At 42.1% G+C, this 20,219-nt stretch overlaps 1 protein-coding gene across 3 annotated transcripts in view; it reads right to left on the bottom strand.

The window, feature by feature from the left end:
* The window catches only part of USP37 (ubiquitin specific peptidase 37), a 30,414-nt gene that overhangs the window by 9,410 nt on the left and 785 nt on the right, over window positions 1–20,219 (bottom strand). For 2 of the 3 annotated variants that reach the window (XR_003076000.3, NM_001305135.2), the window contains exons 3-18: window positions 17,844–18,015; window positions 17,185–17,285; window positions 15,798–15,979; window positions 15,367–15,441; window positions 14,710–14,807; window positions 12,927–13,011; window positions 12,266–12,427; window positions 11,657–11,788; window positions 10,275–10,398; window positions 9,817–10,022; window positions 9,390–9,507; window positions 9,038–9,117; window positions 7,538–7,702; window positions 6,320–6,385; window positions 5,475–5,625; window positions 1,983–2,235 (exon numbers count right to left, since the gene is read on the bottom strand). Coding sequence is in view for 2 of the 3 variants with exons in the window: in NM_001305135.2 (NP_001292064.1) it covers window positions 1,983–2,235; window positions 5,475–5,625; window positions 6,320–6,385; window positions 7,538–7,702; window positions 9,038–9,117; window positions 9,390–9,507; window positions 9,817–10,022; window positions 10,275–10,398; window positions 11,657–11,788; window positions 12,266–12,427; window positions 12,927–13,011; window positions 14,710–14,807; window positions 15,367–15,441; window positions 15,798–15,979; window positions 17,185–17,285; window positions 17,844–18,015 (2,170 nt within the window). In the remaining variant the exon portion in view is untranslated. Of the gene's footprint in view, window positions 1–1,982; window positions 2,236–5,474; window positions 5,626–6,319; window positions 6,386–7,537; window positions 7,703–9,037; window positions 9,118–9,389; window positions 9,508–9,816; window positions 10,023–10,274; window positions 10,399–11,656; window positions 11,789–12,265; window positions 12,428–12,926; window positions 13,012–14,709; window positions 14,808–15,366; window positions 15,442–15,797; window positions 15,980–17,184; window positions 17,286–17,843; window positions 18,016–20,219 lie in introns of those variants that run through there. The other variant, XM_040703452.2, reaches the window with a different exon arrangement.

Below are 20,219 nucleotides of genomic sequence, written 5' to 3'. Positions count from 1 at the left end.
TATGAGAGTGGGAAACACAAATCTCAAAGCACTCTTTCAATTTGTCAGCTTTTACTTCAGGTAAGAGTTCAACCCCGTGAACACGACCTAAATCTTTAAAAGTGCAAGAAGATAAAAGCTTCACAATTGAACTTCAAAGTAAACAGCACGTCAGACGTCAGGTTTTGGGTTTTATTTTTTGTTTTTACACAGTTTCTGGAATGAACGCTCACATTCAACCACTGCACGCACCTCATCTAGTTGCAAGACGCTCCCATTCTCCCATTTGCTTGCAGCTGAAAAAATTAGGACCTGCTCCAAAAGCCATCATGCAGCAACATGTGAAACTTTAGTTTTGCCCCGTGCAGACTTCAACATCTGCTCATTAGTTACTGGCAAGGATTACACAAGGCAGAGTCTTGCTAGCTATGACCTCTTAAATGTAAGACCACGAGAACCAGAGCTATAATCCATCAGTCTAATCCTCTTAAGATGAACAACAGAACAGAATTTATTACATGATCTTTGAAGATTTCTACTGTAAGAAATACTTGATTTAATTTCAGGGCCTTGGAGCAGGAGAGACATCTGTTCTACTTAAACCTGCCATGGTCCTACCCTCTGGTTTTTTGGTTGCTTTCTTTTTAAAGCACCACAAACAATTCAATGTTTATAAGAAAAGAGATTACTAATGATAAAGACGACTGGATCAAGTTATATCCTTAATGTTTAGGATCACTTTGTTTGATAAAGCAAAGCATCCTTTGCCATCAAGCTTCCTTTAAATAGAATATAGGGCTGTGAACTCGTTAGGTGTTACACTCAGCTGCCATAACTGCTAAGTTGAAATACAAAGATACACATCCCATTAGAATGCCAAAGCAGATGGTTTGAATAGTACTTGTGTTTTTGACCATACACAAATACAGAAAGCCAAATTCAACGCCAAGTGCTTAACTGAATTCTACATCAGAAAATACAGACGTCTATTATAAAGATACTTTCTGCTTAAGCATCACAGCCTTCAAATAATTGCATTACACCTTTCAAGGAAATCCTGAAGAGACATTTCTGCTGCCAGACTCTCACAGGAACAAAGTACGTGAAGTTGAGCACAAGCAAGGCTGACCACACATCTGGTTTTCTTAGAGACCAGCTTCCAACATGAAAGTTGTCAAGAACTGTTCAGTGAAACAAGCTCGATATTCTGCAACAGTATTATTGTTAAGGCTTAACCTCCTTGCTCTGAGAGGAGAAGGAAAGGATGTTGTTTCCCTCTTTTTTCCAGGCTAGTGGCATTAAACATTTGCGTGCAAGCATGTAGCACATGCACACTTAATTCTCCTTCAGCTGCGAGATAGTTTCCCCACAAGGAGATCAAAGAGCCTTCCTGTACTTAACCATGTTTCTGGGTCGGAGGCCAAGATTTGCATGCTGAGACTCTCAGGCTCACTACTCTCACTTCGAAAGAGTGATACAAAAGAAAAAAATAGAGATGTGGTTAAATTCATTAGCAACTAGTGAAAAAAATAACCACATTAACGAAAGCATTCTGGTCTCTCACAATGCAGACATCACTCTTACACCTCAGCAATCCGAACGCTGCTACTACACTGCCCAGGCTGCAGCAGCTGCAGAGATGCAACCACTTGTTGATTACAGAGGATTCGGGCCCAGACGCTGCCAAACCTCCATAATTTGAATTGTCTGGTAAGGCAGAGAGCGAAAGCGTGCGCTAATCAGGAGAGAAAAAGATGGCAGTGAACCCTGCAGACATCCTACCACTGTCACGGCAGTGACCGACATGTAAGAAAATACATTTTGCCATTTCAACCAATTCCAAGCTTTATATACTGGGAAACTGTGAGAAAACTCTGAGAAATTCAGACAGTTTCAGCAGTATGCTTACATCTGGCTTCTGCCCTCAAACGTTACCAGCCTGCTGCCGTCAGTAACTTGCTTTAGTTCATCACAGCACAGTTAAGGTGGTTACTTTGCCTTACCTGATTCTAATGGTGCTTTGGGTTTCTCTGTCTCCATCGTTTCCAGGTTTTCGGGCAATTCCTGAATTTCATCATCTCCAAACCCAGTGTCCGGGCTGCTTGTGGGCTTATCCTCGTCATGGCTCAGAGACAGAGAAGCTTCCCTTTTGCTAATCTCCAAGACAGCTGCTAGCAGCTCATCTTCGCTCATCCCATCAAAACCAGCGTTGCCCAGCTCAGGTTTATCGCCCTCCATTTTACTTCTTTTTGAACTCTAGAGATGAATGGAGTTATGGTTAAATACCTGAACGAGCAGGTACAAAACACCAGCTTTACATTTCCGTATAGATTTATTATTATTATCAACCCCAGGATGTGGGAATTTGGCTCTGTCAAGATTAAGCAGGCAGCTCTGTGAGTCTCAATGGAGACACAACTTTTGTAGCTACATTCACTCCAAGGAACAACATTTAAATATCAACTACAACCAGTTTTTACAGGCCCTGTGGATTAATACAGGCAAGGCAACTCTTCCCCTCTCCTTCAACACGTGTTCCACCTTTGGGTGCTGATGAACCTGCAAGCCTCTGCCAAGCGAGTGCGAAAACCCTGAGGGCACAAGTAGCAAAACTGCAAGTTTATTAACACAGCAGGCTGAAGCAGCACCTGAATGGAACTTAAAGAAAGGATGGAAGAATGGGAACTGAAATCAGGCTGCTATGAAGTGGAATTAAGGTTAGGTCTGGCAGCGCAGACTTGCCATAAGAAATCATGGGGAGTAAGGGACACAGCACACTGTTAATCAGGAAAAGTGGGAAAACATCCTTTCTTAAGGGAGAACAAAATGGCTTTAAGTGAGGAGAAAGGAAAAAACTCCTGATCTGACTTTTTCCATTGTTATTATTGTAGTGATTTTCCTGCCCATCAGCTCCAAAGCCATACTGATTTGTAACCAGTGTAGCCATTTCCACCATTTTGATATCAACCGTTTAATCAGGAGGCTAACCTCTATGCCTACATATTTAAACAACTATACTACTTACCATATTTGTGCCTATATATTGATTTGCACTTGTATATTACATTACAGACCATGATTTCCTAATTATTATTTATGAATTTATCCAGGTCTTACTCCAAACTGCATTTGGATGCAACTCAGAACTCTGTTCAAACGAACAAGAATCCATCTCACTGCTGCTTTTTTACTTACATACAATAAGCTTTTGATGAGTAAGACTGCTTTTATTGAGCAAACTCTTTGCATTAAAACTGGCTTATCAAGCAAGATTAGCAAATGAATTACCCAATTGAATTGCTCGTTTGAGTCACCACCGCCTCCAACAATCAGAATGGACAGATTTTAGTCTTTTTCCTCCCATTTGATTTGTGCACTGAATAGGAAAATCAGAGTACCTGTCGCTCTAAGCTTTCTGATTCCTCTCTGCACCTGTAGACTACTACTGTCAAAACTGGTTTAGCCCTTCAAGCAAACCCTGGTTCCAAGGACTCCGACAACAGCCACCACTAATTCAGCAGCTGGACTTTAAAGACTTGGCAACAACAGTGCATTATTTGAATACAACTTTCCCATTAGAATCTATTTGCGTAGATTTTAAGCAGCTTAGGCTCTAATTCAGGCTGCTTTAAATAAATGTATTTGAAAAGTACTTAAAAATACTACTTCACCTGCAGAGCCAGAAATCACAGCTTTGCCCTTGTTAGCTACGTAACTGGTATTTGCACCTAGAGCCCAACATCACGTATCCCAGCTGTTCTCCTACATGGCAGGACTGTTTTAGTGCAGAGACATGCATGGGATATACGAGTCCCTAACACAGCTACAATGAGAAGCATCCTGATAGTAGCTCTGCAGTAGCAGCGATGCCATGCCAAGAACCAGGACCAGGTCCTCCCAGGACAACGTGGTTAACAATAGTAGATGGCTGCTCAGGTCTGTGTTGGGGAGTGCCCAAAGCACACAGCTGCAAAAAGTCAAGTTGCTTATGCGGAATCATCTCCACCACTGTCTCTTTCCCACAGCAGGCTGGAAAGCCTCCCATTAATTTGCTATTCAAATTAATAGGCTTTATTCCCACCATCTTTGCACGCACAGGGTTGCTGCGATGGAGATTACCTACACTTCCTCACAAACAAAAATGTGAAGAAAAATCATTTAAGGCAGTTTGGAAAAGGTTCTCTTTACAGAAGGAGCACTTCAAAGAGAAGCCAGTTTAATTTCCCCACCCACAGCCACCACGGATGTGCTATGCAAGACAACGGTTGCTCATTCTGCATCTGAGAGCAAGCTGTTGTCTGCTTACTCCCAAAGCAATCCATTCCATCACTTAATATCCTGAACATCAGGAAGATTTCCCTAAAGTATAATCTAAAAATTACTGTCTGCAATTTCAGTCTACTGCTTCCATCCACTGAGGCCAAGAAAAACAGCCCAAGTGCTTCCACTCATCGCCTTCCCTTCCTTGAAGACATGCACTCTGTTTAGGTTTTTCCTTCCAGTAGAGGACCGGAGTTCACTCAACCCCTCTTTCCTCAGAAATCTTCCTTTCCAAACGTCTGATGATTCACGTTTCACTCCACTTGCTTCTCTCCAATTAATCTCTAGCTCTTTTCAAATCTGGATTCCAGTGCTAAATCCAACATTCCAGCTAAAGCTCAATGCTGAGGAAAAAACGAAGGCTGATTTCACTCACCTTGCAGGCTATGCTTCCCTTATATATTTACCTTTTCAGTCAGCCCAACATTGTGACCAACTGTTGCCCCTTACTCCTTTCTGAAGGCCCACTGCTTTCCCAGCTGTCCTCATCCTGCATTTACAGCCAGTCAGCCCTGCTAAGATCAGTGCCTTCAGACTGCTCATACTGAACTGCCCCTCCTATCTTTAGGCAGTTTCTCAGATTTGTCAAGATCATTCTAACTGTACTTCTGAGCTTCAGCACACTTGCATTCCTTCCCAGCTCTGCCTTCTGGAAATTCAATACTCATTATTTTATCATTTGTTAAATATCACATGGATCGGGATCCTCTCGTTAGATAAGAAACTGCAGGTATCCACTTCTTTGCGTGTTTTTATTCAGCCACAAGAACTTCTCTCAACTATTTTGTCTAGCCCAATTTGTACTAGCTCTAATTTAATCAGAGGCTTTGCTGCATAATTTTATTATTGACAGTCCATTACAATTCCGTATGGAAAAGTCATTAGTGAAAGCTGTCCAAAGGAGCAGCAAGACTGCTAAGCAGCTGGTATACACAGCCCTGCAACTTAAGTGCAGTTACAACACAATTACCTCCGTTCCCAGTGGGAACTCAAGACAATTGTAGAGAGGTCAATTAGCTGGCATGGCAATGCACTCCCTTCTAGCATCACAGCGCTAATTAGGAGAGAAAACATCTTACATCAATTTCATTATGCTAAGAAAAACACAGGCAAGCCACAAGCACATACAGCCCCTACGCATACAGAAGTTTGTACTTTTTTTTCCCCTCCCTTACCTTTTCTGGCTCTTCTTGCAGTGGTTGCTGATCTCTACACTGTATGTTGCACAACCTTTGGCTATTGGCAACAGAGCGTTTCAGGGGCTCATCGTCGCTGTCTGAGTCCACATAGAGTGCTGCAGAGCTCTTTGATTTGAAAGTATATTTCCTGTAAATTAAAAACACAGCTATAGAACTCCATAGCACTGTACAAACCCGTTTCATAGTAACTACTAAATAACTGCTACAGCAGATTTTCAGGCTGTGCAGAGATACAATTTTGGGAACAAGCTGCAACCTTGAAAATAGAAATTTACCAACATAGCAGGCAATAAATAAACACTTCATAGTTTATTTACCCCACAGCCTACCAAGTGTTGTTTTTCTCTTTCACAAGACCCCTGTTACAAGATGTAGCACAATCACTAGAGAAGTTCACAAGCCAAGTGCCTGCACTTTATCACACAGCAATCCTGGACAGCATTCATTTGAGACAAGCCCACAATAATACATAGAACTCAGCAGAAACCATTGACTTGACTCCTGAAATTTACTAAGCTGGACGCAAGACTTCTCACATCAATACTAGGATATAAAATTGCAAGTCTGCACAATTTTTTGTGCTGAAAAAAATTCCTCTTTGCTTGCTTCTGAGTTCCCAAAGGTTCTCAAGAGAAATGCTAACAGGATTGTGTCGATTAGGCAAATGGTAGCATTAATATTTCTTTCAGCTAACACGTAACGCCAATAAAGCTCAGATATGAAAATACAGTACCTAAAAAAGAACGATGCAATTCCAAACTGCCTTAAAAGCTATGCCATGAAATGCCAGGCCACAAAAGCATTTCAGAACTTTAACTCACCTACAAGGTGTGGAAGTGCTTATAGTACAGGAATTCACCATCTGGGAGGCTTTCAGTGGACGGGAGCTATTAAAAAAGCAAAGTATTTATTGCAGCAGTTAGTCTTTAAAACAATATATGTTTACATGTCTGCTGCGCATGCAAATCCACGTTCAAAGCTGCAAGCAGAATACCATCATGTACTTGCTAATTGCTTGTTTTTAGAGTAATAACTCCACGATGCCATAAATATACAACAGCAGTTCAAAACCAGATGTAATGCTTTACATTTGATTCACTTCTTAGTGATGCACCCTTAGGGACAAGCTCCCAAATCAAAGGCGTTGGACTCCCACGTGAAGGGAACTCTTTCCTTTTTCCCTGATTCCCACCAACATTTGAGTTCCTGCTCCCAAACCACAGTCTCTTGCTGCTGTCTGGATTAGCTGGTTTTCTGGCAGGTCCCACATCTCTGTTTCTCCTCTATTACCTAGATCTTCTAAGCAAATCTCCTGCTCCACTTGATCCTTTTATGGACTCCTTGAAGTCCATTGCCACCACTACAGCCACCTAACATATGGCTACCAACACAGGAATCATTTCCACCATTCTCCTTAAGCTTAAGCTTGTCATTATCTTTAGGAGGTAAAGATTTCTACTCTTAGAGCAAACTCTTGAAAAACCTCCAGGTAAATCTCAAACTCCACTAAGTATCCAGCAAAAGAACACATGCCGTATTGCTGAACACAGATACCAGATGTATCCTACCTCACTACATTTACAGTATGTCAGAAGGCAAGGCAAGAGACCTAAGGGTTTTTTCTTCCTTATTCTGCCACATCTGTGTGACATCTGGCACATTTAACCTCTGTGTCTCAGGACAAGCAGCTGTACCAAAATAACTGCCACAGGGAAAAGAAGAGTATTTTCAACACATGAAGTCCTCAGATACTATAGCAGCATAGTAAAGACAATGAAAAATGAATGACAGCATGAGGTGTGCAAGTGGAAATTAACAGCAAAAGGAATGATGTTACGCCTCCTCAGCAGAATTAAGCATGCTGCGAACAAAAGGTAATCTAGATTTTCTACCAAGAGGCTAGATTAGATATCTTGCACCTGAGGGTGCATAATTTTGGTGGTTCTTTATCCAGACATCAGATAGAGTAAATCTGATAACTGACAACCTCACTGTGGGTGCATAACACAGCACAGGCTGAACCCAGACTGTACACTTACATTGCAGAATGGGCACTCCAGCCCAGCGTCAGTGGCAGCCTGGTGCTCTCTGTACAGTGTGAAAGCAGGGTTAAGTATCTGGGAATAACCACCTGCTGCCCAACTTTATGATTGAGAGACAATGCTACATTGAAGCTGTATCGTTTCAGGTGAAGAATGAGGACCCTGAAAAATAGGAAATACAGAACTGCAACGTTAATCTCAGCATACAAGTTAGAAAAGCTATAAAAAAAAATTCAAGTGGTTCTGTTTACAAAAAGTGCATTGGTGTGCTTTATAACAGATCACTTGGGAGAGAGAGAGAGAGAATTATTATCACTTTCTTATCTAGTAAGAGATGCATAATCACTCTCCCATCCACCTCCCAGCTGGGCACAAGGTGCAGGCTGCCAAGAGGCCTTCTGCTTTCATCTGCACCACCTTGCTCCTCGGGCAGGCAGAGGCAAGCAGCTCTTATCAAACACATTATTCCTGCTACATGGTGACAGGCACAGGAAACAAACAGAATATTATTGTTCAACACACCAGAATGATCATATATTACTTGTAGATATTTGACAGAGACAGAGGGAGCACACAGCTTCCCAGAGCTGAGCAGGAGCTGTGCCCAGTGGAAGACGTACTCATTTTATCTGTCATAACACTTCTTTAGAAGAGCTTTTGATCAGAACAGTATAAAGAGCTTGCAAAAGCTTTCTTGCACTGAGCCTTCTCCCCTTATGCTGTACTTTGTACTGGCTACCTAGATCGGGCATTTGGATCATCACTTACACTGTGCTGATACCCAAATATTTTGACAAAGGTTTTGCAGTACTATGACAGTACATAAGCTAGTTAAAAAAAACACAAGTTATGCTTTCAGCAGAACATCAAGTTAGCATGTTCTGTGTGAGCATGCACCACAGGACAAGGACACTGGCCAGATAAAGGCATCCAACATTCTCTTTTAGCTTTACGTCCCACGAGAAAATGATCCCTACCACCAAGTAATGAATTGAACCCCACCACAAGGTCTGAAACTACTGAGTATGCCATTAATCCTCCAAGTGTTTGCACTCTTTCTTGAAGCACCATGCTTACTGAGAGAGAAACCAGAGATCAGCACAGGAACAGACCAAAGCAAAACCCTCTGTGTGACTTCTCATAAGAACATCCCCAGCTCAGTCTTGCACATCAGGTCAACTGAGCACTAAATACTAAATGTATAGAATCTCTTTACTGTTCACACCTCCCTCCTGAGAATCCAATAAAAGGGGGAAACTCAGACCTCCCTGTGTAGTGACGGAGAAAGGAAGAAGTGCTGCAAAGGGAACTCGGCACATAGGTTTTCAGAAGGAAACTGAAGAACAGCGTGAAGAAACTACTGCCTGCGTGTGGATCTTCCTCACATACTGGCCACCATATATTATGTCTTATCCACTGTTTCTTCTTTGAGGAGCTTCTGCATGCACTTTTGGGGATGTGTTTCCAGGAAGGAAAGGAACAGATGTCAACAATTACCTGGGAAGCCGATTGAATTTGTGTGTGACAACAGCAGACTTTCCATTGCATTTCTCACAGGAATACTCAATTTCCTCTGCCTGTGTTAAAACAGAACAAAGACTAGTAGAACAAACAACGCATCACACAGTTTTCAACAGAAAGGACATGTCTTTTGGCTGTCATAAAAGCTCCTCAAGAGAGCAGCTATACTAAAAGTCATATTAATCTTCAACATGATCTGACCAGAGGGCACCCAATAGCAGCACGGATAGCAGAACTTAGAATTTGACAACACATCTGCTAATGCAAGAATGATAAGCAATATTTCTCCTACAAGTTTACTGTTTATATATGTATATGAACTATGTACCCGAAAGAAGAGGTCAAGGGAATCCTGGATGGACCGAGAAGGAAACAATTTCTTTCTTCGAGGAAGGTCAATGGAGAGGTCATTAAACTGTTCCCGTTTGGTGACCGTTTCACCACACCTAAAAAAGAAATGTGCTCACGTAAGCCTGACAAAAAATAAACTTGAAATTACCAACAATTTATATTTTTCAGGCTAAAGTAGCTTCCCAGAGAATCTATGCATCTTGCTCTATTTTACCCATATCAGAATGAAATCGTTTCACACTTATGATAAAGATGAATTTGAGAATTTTTAATGTTGATGCTTCAGTAACTTTAAAAAAACAAACCAAAAACATACTGCTAACTTATTTCTATTTACAGTGTGCAGATGAGGTCACAGAAAACACAACCCCTTCCTAATGAGAAAAGCTCTGAAGCATACTTACGTTTTACAGATGATAGAATGCTGAACCTCAAACTCTAAGTTACTGATAACTGGGCAAGTATAAACTTTGGTAGCTGAGAGATCATCAGAAGCCCGTCCGGGTGAGCTATCGTCATTAGGGACTGGTTCACTCTTCCAAGTTTTGTTCAGCTTTTCCATGTCCTCTTTCAGCTGGTCCAGACACTGGCTCAAGAACTCATGTGCATCCTAGAAACAGGGTAATCTCAACAAAATCATTTTCTGAAACTCCAATCAGAGTCTCTCACAGGTAGATGAGGGAAATTACATTTCTTTCCATTACATTCAGCAATACTAAGACAGTTTAGATCTAGCAGAGGGCAGGCAACAGTCATAATTCAAACAAAAGCCCAATTCGCTGCCAAATGGAGATGAAGCCTGACAGGAGTTCAGTGCAGTCCAAACAACAAACAGCATACACATAGACCATATGATACTTACATTCTGCATATACCCAGAGAATCTCTCTGCAGTAGCTGAAATGGCACTTTTCACCTTCTTGAGCAACTCCTTCTTCACCTCAGGGCTGCTGACGTCCTTCTTTGCTAGGAGATGGGCAAAACGCCTGCAGAAGTCAACGCAATGAGACACTGAGGGGCTGTCCAGGACTTCAGACAGATGCAATAAAACATACAGCATCCTATTTGAAGGGTTTCTACAAGGTCTTACCCTGTGATAAGCAGCATGGGAGCCTCATATGAAAATATTTCAGGAAATGGAAAATAATCTTTTACACTTTGAGTATTTTGAATTCTAATTTGAGATCACCACTGGAACAGAACCCAGATGAAAACATCCAGACTCTTCTAAGGTGAGAGGAGAGTGCTATAGAGCTCTATTAACTTATATCTGAAATAGGTTTTACAATAAGATAAAACCAATGCTTTTTGAAAACACTTATGCTAATAGGAGACATGTTGTTTATTTTGGTGCCATTTCATAAATGATTGAGTTCAAGTTTTACAGTCAAAAGCTCCTTTTTTTCCCTTACTTTTTTTTTTGTTATTGTATTGTTACACAATTTCTGCCCACAATTTGACTTTAGATATACAAGGCACAAGCATAAGAAATGATTTTTACAAAATTTAGGGAAAGAACTTTCCAAAATGCACATCATTGCAGTGCAGTCGTATGTACGATTCTGAGCAGCATAGAAGGACTTCAGGAAGATACAGCAAAAATAGAAGCCACTCCAAAGAATACAAGCTAATGAAATGGATGCAGGGATGGTTCTGATGTTTTGAATCTTGTTAGTCAGAGGAGAATCCTCAACAGCAGAGAGCACAGTTCAAATCCAAATGGCAGTTTGTCTTTTTGATAGACGTATAACAGAATCTGAATGGCAAATGTATTCTAAATTTCAAAGATCAAAGACTGTTTTACACATTACAGAAGCTTTTGGATTTTCTTGACGTGAGGTTTGTTGGTACCCAGAGTTTGCCTGAAGTTAGAAAGATTAAATTTGCAGAACACCAATGCTTTTCACAGCTACTAGACAAAGCATGTCTTCCAAAAATTCATAAGCCCTCACGCAGCAGGATTTGGTGACCAGCTTAAACCCTAGCTGATAATGGTTTAAGTTATTCTGCATCTATAATAAAGTTTTTGCACGTTTTAATCTACCACTGGAAGCAGAACATATTAAGAACTACTCAGCGTTACAGTTCCTAAAAGCCCACCTCCTAAGTAAAGCTCCAGAATACAGACAGATACATCTATGTGTACACACATACATCACCCTCTACACAAAGTTGCTTCAATACTAGGAAACTAGTTTCTCAGTAATGAAAGAGGAAATACTCTTCTCAGAAAGTGAATTTCACCTGATAAGTGCATTGAGCGGAATTTTTTTCCATGGGATACCCTGCTTGAGCAAATCATTAGCAAAGGATTGGATTGAAAACAAGGACTGGAGAATGGCATTCATATAGCAGGTGTTTCCTAAGTTAGAAAACCTGAAAAACAGAAAATTAAACATGGTATGTATATAAATGTGGCAGCACGCCCACGTGAAACAGCACTGATATCACATAGGACCATCCGTCACCCCAGGCACCCCCCACACAGCTTTTACTGGAGCTGTCCTTCTGCCCCTCACCCTAAGCTGAACAATTACAGGAGGCAATGTCTGTCAGGAAAGCATCCATGAGCTACAACAATCAAAATATTAAGCTGTGTGTATGTGCACACAATATAAAAGTGAATCACGACAGCAGTATGAAAGGAATGTCAATTATCTAAACTTATTACATATATCAAAATTTCAGGAAGTGAATTTAAGAATATGTATTTTCCAAACAAGGAAATGTGCTCCCTGTCTCAGTGTTCATTGATTTCAGGATTATTTTTTTTCCCCATGAAGCAATTATAACAAGAATATGCACGTTCTAATGGCAAAGGCATGCATGCTAGATAAAGAAAATTAAACCTACCCTTGTAATTGCTGCTGAGGGTGGGTGGAAAGGGGCACTCGGGGTTTGTTCCACCCTGTGTAATCTTGATTAGATCTCATTTTTTTAACAGAAAGAGGGGCAGGTTGAGAAAGAAATCCCAGGCTCCTTTTGGCTGAAGTAGTCTGGCTGGATACACTAGACCTAAAACCATAAAAGAGTAAGAAGTGCAGGATTTCTATTGCTCTGCCTGAAACAGTAACACTTCAGGACACTGCAACTGTACCACCACAGAGGACAAGGAACAGCAAAGTCACAGGAGACAGCTAGCACCTATCACAATGACTAAGAGGTACAAAAAGGCAAACTTCTGTCCAGAACACTTTCCTCGGTTAGTTTTCCTTACATCTACAGGAGTGCACGCAGCATCACTTGAACCAACTACACTCCAGGTATCATCTAGATCAGTCGCTTACAATGACTATAAAAGAGTGATCTTGGAAAGTCCATCTATTTAAAGCAGTACTGGAGTTGGGAGGTATTAGGAGAGCGATTGTAAACACGCTGAGTGCTTGGGATTTTAAGCTATACACATTTTATGCATGAAAGCTGTGTACCACATGATAAACACACAGGAAACAGAAGGTCCCAATTCCTGGGGAAGGATTGTCATTTACAGCTCAGGGCAGTGAATCAGTCCTACCTGTCCAGGGTGGAACTGCTAGTGGAGTACTCTTTTGATGAGGACCTACTGCCATAATAGGATGATGACTGCAGCGGTAAAACACCTTTATAAGGAGAAATAGAGAGGTAGGTCACTTTGTTACACATACCTCAGATGTTTACATGATACACGAATGGTTTCAAATTACGTAGCTGAAAGGTTTCAAAATTCTTAAAAAACTATCCTCCAGATACATTAGAGAAAGTATTAAAGCAAGTGTCTTAGAAGTACTAACACCAATATTGATAACACGTGCACAAAAAGGATTCTTAATGGAATTTCATACCAGAATCACAGAACTGCAGGGGTAGGAAGGGACCTGTAGAGCAAGCCCAACCCCCTGCTAAAAGCAGATTCCCTACAATAGGTCTCACACGTAGGCATCCAGATAGGTCTTGAGTATCTCCATAGCAGGAGACTCCACAATCCCCATTACATCCATACTGAAACGTATGATACTTACAAGTAACTATCACTAACCGTTTAAAAGTCTTTATCTGACAGACAACAATCACCATCTTTTGTTCAAACATACCAGACCCACAAGACAGAAAGCCCACTAACGATTTCCAATACAGTATTCTCAAATTCGATGTAAACATACACAAGTGAAAACAGTTTTTCATCCCTCTTCAAATTCCAAGCTGAATTACTATACACTCGGGGCAAAACACGACTGCTTCATTGTTCTAAAATCATCATGAGATGATTTCAGAATCAGAATTAAAGTCCTGAGATTATAAGGCGCCTCAGATGGTGCCACATAAATAACATGCTCCCAAGAGTCAGAAAAACACCCCATGTCTGTCACGGTGAAGCACAGCATAATTTAGGTACTCATTCACAATCCAACCTATTTCTGAGCTTAAAGTGTTTTGAAAGTTGCATGGCTACAAACTGTAGCCGTATGAAGGAAAGGAAGTTTGCAATGCTGTCACCTGAACTTACAGTCATACACAGACACATGTCAGCTTTCACTCTATAGCACAAACCCAGTTTCCATTCACAGAAACATCCACCCTGCTTGCCTCTCCTCTAGTCATAAGTTTGTGCCATCAGAGTTGCACTACAAAAAGGAATGCGTTCCATTCAGCAATGCTCCCCATGAAAGCAGGATCTTCAATACGTTCCTTTTTGTGGGGAAAGATTCAGTATTGAGAAGTAAAATCAACACAGTGGGGTGCTTAGTAGCTTACATACGTTCTGTCCGTACTACAGTATTTCCTTTGTCACATGCACCAACATCCAACAGAATTCTGCTACAGAACAGAAACTCTGGCCCAAAGAGTTCCCTCTGCAACTTCTGGGATAGAGGTAGCAAAGTGAAAGCAACCAGTACAGACTCTGAGTATAAAGACCTATCACAATTTGTGCGGGCATTAATAGCAGAAGAGTTTTGAAGATAAACAAGAAAGAGGGTGAGAGGAAATTATCAGATGTTTATAGGACACCCCTCCCAAAGGGAAGGGCAACTGGGAGCAAAGCACAAAGCTGCCTGTTGAACTTCCAAACAGACAGATGCACTAACTGGCCTCAACAGTCAAGTACAGGGCTCAGGGTCACACTAATCAGCAGTGAAAGATAAGCTAGAGTAGGCTCTGAAAGCAAAGGAAAGATGCCTACATCTTAGATACGGCTCCGTAGGAAGCAGGAATGTTGGTGGCACAAAAAAAGCAGATCAGGAAAACCTCTGAAACAACTTTCTAAGCGAACAACAACAGAGCAAATAACAGATATCATCTGGATTTACTTTTATTTTTACCTGATGTCCTATTTTCCTCCTCTTGCTTCAGTTTTAACTGTTTCTCTCTGCTACTGTTTAAGTATTTCCATGCTGGATCACTCATGGCTGTATTATTCCTGTAGATATATAAGAGTGCAAGTCAGAGATGTTACAGAAAAGACAGGATAGGCCTGGTTGACACTTATGACTTGTTTTAAAGCATTAATGGCAAGTACTAAAGGCGTTAGGGCTAGTGAACAGGTAAGTTTTGCTCACAAGTTTAACCAACTATTTAAACAAGACTTTTTACTTAGGATTAAATGCAACTGCACACAGACGGTGGTTTCCAAATAACAACTTACGAAATTTGTCTTTAAAAAACCCTCAAAATAATTTCAAGAAAAAAAAGCTACCTATAGCTATGTAGCCATACAGGGGACAATCCAGACTGAGCTTACAAAAGGTGACACAAAATCTGCACGGCCTCCTGCTAACCAGCAGATAGATCAGGCTGTATTTCCCTCATTAACCCTGAAGGCAAGTCTTATTTCAAGCATTCAGTGTGTTCAGAAGTCGACTAGCAGCTGGCCTGCACTATGTTGCCAAGACAGGAAACACCCAAAAGTCTCTTCAGAAGAACCTACCTTTACAAATGCACAGAGTTGAATTAAGAAAATAGAAACAACAGTTACTTACGTTGAAGAATCGTTCTCTTTGGGATAATCTTCACTCATTTCTGAACTCGGAGGTTGTGCTCTTTTCCTCTTTTCACTAATGACAGGGAAGAATTTGAATCCTCTTTCAGAAAAGCAAGTAAATGATTCTCTTCCAACAGAAGAGCATTTCTAGGTGCTGCATGTTCCACCTGTCTCCCATGGTTTTCACTTTTATAACATGGCACCCAGAGAGCACTTTGGTCTGCCCACCTCTAAAGCTGTTCATAAAGCTCAAGTGCCTGTAACCAGCAAGAGGCTGGAAAAGCACATTTTAAGATCCTTGTCAAAGTAACAGCAAAACCAGAGGAAGAAGCATACTGTTTTTCTTTCTACGTGTAGCAACTCTACTTGCAGTTCTCTAGAAACCTAAGCTTTTACAACACCACACGCACAGTTGGAAAGCACTCTTACCGGCTCTCCAGCAAGCCTGTTCTGTGGGGGACTGATGATGTTGGAGATGCTGCAACATTCACCCTGTTGCTAGGTGCTCCAGTTCCACTGGAGTTCTTAACAGATGCCCGAGCTGGGGTGCCCAGCACCTTGCGAAATGGATTTTCATCCTTACTTTCCACGGTCACCCTTTTGGGAGGAGCCTGCAAAAGCAAAACAGAGACAATAAAAACAGTGAACAACACGACCACCGCCATGAGCCTACGCTAGCATTTACACCACTGCTTGACTTGCCACAGCGTAGTACCCAAAAGCAGAAAGGTGCCACTTGTGATAGAGTAAGAGTTTCACGTTAATTAGGCTTATCAAACTTCTGACTGTACTCACTGAAGTCATAAGGGTGATACTCCTCAGCAGTAACAGATTTCCCGTGTTCCAATGACAAGTCAGTTGGGCATTTGTATTTAAATCTCCTTTATGTGCTTTGAGATGAAAACACCCAAAGCACAACTCCTAACCACCCTCAGACCAATCCTGGGTGGCATTAAAAGTATATAAAAAGCACACAATTAAAACAGTGCCTTGACAGCCTTGGGCTGATGCAACGAAACGAGCTAAGGAATGTGTGTCAGTTTTACACGTGGAAACTAAACGTGTCTAATCTTACCAAGGTACACACAACCATAAGAGTTTTTACTGACAGACTGCCTTTAAGCAACATGTAAAATTTGTTTTGGGACCACGTCAAAAAATACTTGCCCTCAGGGCTATAAAGATATATTCACAGAGATTAGAGTGTAAATTAAAGTTGGTAGGTACACCATGGCGGGGGGAAAAGGAAGAACTAAAGTCTTCTGAAGAAAAACCACTTCCAGGGAGAAGTCTGCAAGATATACACACACATTAAAAAAAAGCAGAATGGCACAAATTCAGTAATTCCATTCTGATACAAAAATTCAGCTGTCAGCTCTTCGGTGTATACATTTGGCTAAAGTGTGCTAAACTCATTAAGACCTGCACTGATCACAGCTTGCTCAGTTGCCACGTATTTAAGGCGTTCAGTATAAACAAAGATACTCAAAACTGAGAAGCAAACCTCGACCATACACTTTCCTTCAATTGCTGCTTCTCTTTTGGCTGACTGATAGCTCAGTGTGAAGAATATACGTGGTCTTCTACAGGCAGATGTTGACCTTCCTAAAGCAAACAGACTCTGAGTCTCCTTACAAGCAAGAAGCACCATTGCCAACCATCCTGTGCACATCTATTACAAGCCCTGGAGATCACAAAGACTTTGGGTGCAAAATAAATATTTACAGTGCTATTACAACATGCAATAAGAGAATGAGAGGGGGAAATGAATGAAATAAAATTAGAGAAGAGGAAAAACGTGAACAGTTGAACAAACCTGATTCTCTATATAAGAGAATTGCCTATTAGCTTCCTTCTGTGTGGTCCTGCTGCCCAGCACACCTCCAAAGCTGCCAGATCCCTGAGAGGGTTTCCCAGCTGACAGGAAAAGTACACAACGTTTGATTTGATGCTCATTTCACTGACCAGCATTTGTATGTGTAAGGTGCTATTCTGAAGTTGGTTTTGGAAGAGACACACCAAATTTCTTGCCAACAGACAGTACAACATTCTGAGTGCATAGACATAAGCACATGTTTATGGATTGCCCTTATATTGGCCATTTTTCCCCAGTGTGAAGTAAAGTTCCTATCCTTCAAACAACCAAAATAAAGTGGAAAAATAAAAAGAGACTATCCAGGTGTGATAAAGACACGAGTTTTTCAAATACCAACGTACACACAACAGAAACAATTCCTGATTGTTTCATCTCTGCTCATCGTTCAGCGTGACAAAGGCACATCATGAGAAAGGCACACAACAAAAACTGGGGGTCAGAGCCAGACAGATCTGCACAAATACAACATGCACGGAAAGTAACGTCAGGAGGAAAGGTGGCTAAAGGTGAAAAACCACAACAACAACAAAAAAAACCACACGGCAGCGTTGCACCTTCTCTAAGCTGTCACTGATGTGAATTACTAGAGGGGCACTTACCGGTGTGAACCCTGTCTTGATGGACCGCATCCAAATACATCCGCATCTCATTCGCGTCTTTAAGCGGTACCTTATCGATGGTCAGGAAGCTGGTATCCTTCAGCGTCAGCATCAGGCAGCACAGCTTTCTGCCATTGGGTCGTAAGGTCACAGACTTAATGTTATGGCTTAGCTGAAAAGCAAAGAAACGACCATCACCGTAAAAGCGCTTTAAAGAGGCCAAAACACAAACCCAAACAGAGCACTTCGAATCCAGAGAGAGGGTAAGAGGCACTTAGGCAGAAGCACATCCTCCCCCCCTCCACTCTCAGCAAACATTAAGCCTCACAGAATGAATGCTATCAGTCATCTGGGAGCTGACAACAACCCAAAGGGCAGCACTACTATGGCTCATCAATCCCTGCATTCCTGGTTAAGCTTGATGCTTCTAAACCAAAGGAATGAAAACATCCTGCAGTCCCCCTCAGCCGCCTGAAGCTCCCATACCCAATTCAAAATGTTATTTCAAGACATGAAAAGTCTTAAAGCTCTGAGTTTTATATGTTGTGCACAAACTTCTGCTCACTTTATAACTCTCTCAGAGGAAAACACATTTGACACAGCTGAAAAAACTTCGCTGGGTAGTAGGTCAGTGAGAAACATGCTTAGTCTGTGTACAGCACTGTGACAATCAAATGGTGTCAAAAAGTTGAGGTTATGGTCAGGCAAGAGAGTAATTTTAAGAGTTCCTTCTCTCCAATAATTCCGCTGTGCCATGACATGAACCAACTGCTGCTTCCTGCTATGTCACTCACAAGGAGGTGGAGATACTGTGGAAAAGCAACCCTACACAAGTCCATACACAACTCATTTTCAACTTCCTTTTGCGCTTAATTATTCATTTCCCTGCCACTTCTGTGGCCTTTCCTAAGATCTAGGCACTGCTTCACAATGACATTCTTACTGGGACATCTCTACATTGCAAGCTGAAACCACAGACAAGGCCATCGGGCACTGCAGAGCAAGAGGCTGCCCATCAGATTGCAGCCTCCACCTAAAGTGGCCCAACCTGTGTATTACCACACAGCTGATCCAAATAACCACGTCCATTTAACAGGCATGAACACCAATCACAAGGCAACCTCAGTTTCACTACACAGCTGTTTTGTCCCCTTCAAACCTCACTCAAGTTTAGAACAAAAATTGACTCCCGTACACAGTGTTCATCCATGAGAGTTCTTTTTTTTCCCCTACATACTTAAAACAGAGGTCTGTGCACACGGATTACAGATATCCTGGCATCTCAGGGCAATGCAATGTATTTCAATTCAAAACGCTGACATGAGAGGACTCCAAGCACAGTCTCTGTGTACCTGTCACCAAAGAGTCAGTGATAGCACCTCGGGAGGTGAAAGTAACTGACATGTTTCACACAGCACGTACCTCGTATCTAGCAAACTCATCAAAACATTGAAATGGCAGCAACAGAAATATAACCCAAAGCAAAAAGGTGGCGAAACTGCCCACAGCTGTCTCAGAGCAACTTGCCAGGGGAAAAGAAATACCAAGCAAACAAGAGAATGGTACTTGTAAAGCAGAATCACCAAGTATTTGGTGCACCTGAAATGAGGGCACTGAGGCTGGGGCCAGCTGACACAGCTGCACAGCACCGGGGGGGCAGCCCACTCTCCCTGCTGCCAGCACCTGTGTTACCTCCACATGAGCAGGCCCAGAGAGCAGCTCCAGCTGGAAGATAACCATCAGCCCAACAAAACCACTTGCTCCAAGGCTTGAGCTGCTCATTTCCTCCTCTTTGCTGTGTGTCCCTAGATGCAGGGTACCACGCTTCCCAGTCCATCAGACTCGCTGTATGGGTCCCCTTCAAGTGGAAACCCTCCTCCAAGCTCCCACAGACCCGAGGAGTGCCAGAGCCATAGGAGAGGCAGAAGCAAAGCCTGTCCCTGTAGGCATAGACAGCTGCTGGGCGGGCTCACCCTTCCACAGAACCACAGCTCCAGGCGCTCCTGTGCCACACACAAACTCATCCTGGCAGAACAGAGCACAAACGAGAGCCTTGGGAAGGCACAAGAGGAATAAAGGACTGCAGCACCGTGGTCAAACACTGGGATCCCATCAAAAGGAAATAGCAATAGCTATTGCCCTGCGCATAGCAAGGCGGGCAGGTCTTGATGCTATCAAGTCTACAGCTACAGTGGTATGAGGTATCCAAAGCACACGCCTTTCTTACGCCTTGATCCCAACGCAACACACAGGCTTTCAGGTTCTTTGCTGAGACTTCTCAGCTGGCTAAGGGAGCAAGACCAGGCGTCCCAAACACAAACCGTACTCTCTTTCACTAAGTTTGGGGGTTTGCTGACCTGCAAGTTGCTAAACGAC

This window comes from Gallus gallus, chromosome 7 (genome assembly GCF_016699485.2).
Source record: "Gallus gallus isolate bGalGal1 chromosome 7, bGalGal1.mat.broiler.GRCg7b, whole genome shotgun sequence".
Lineage (NCBI taxonomy): Eukaryota > Metazoa > Chordata > Aves > Galliformes > Phasianidae > Gallus > Gallus gallus.
The sequence above is the reverse complement of the archived record's forward strand: the minus strand, read 5'-3'. Positions and strand labels throughout refer to the sequence as shown.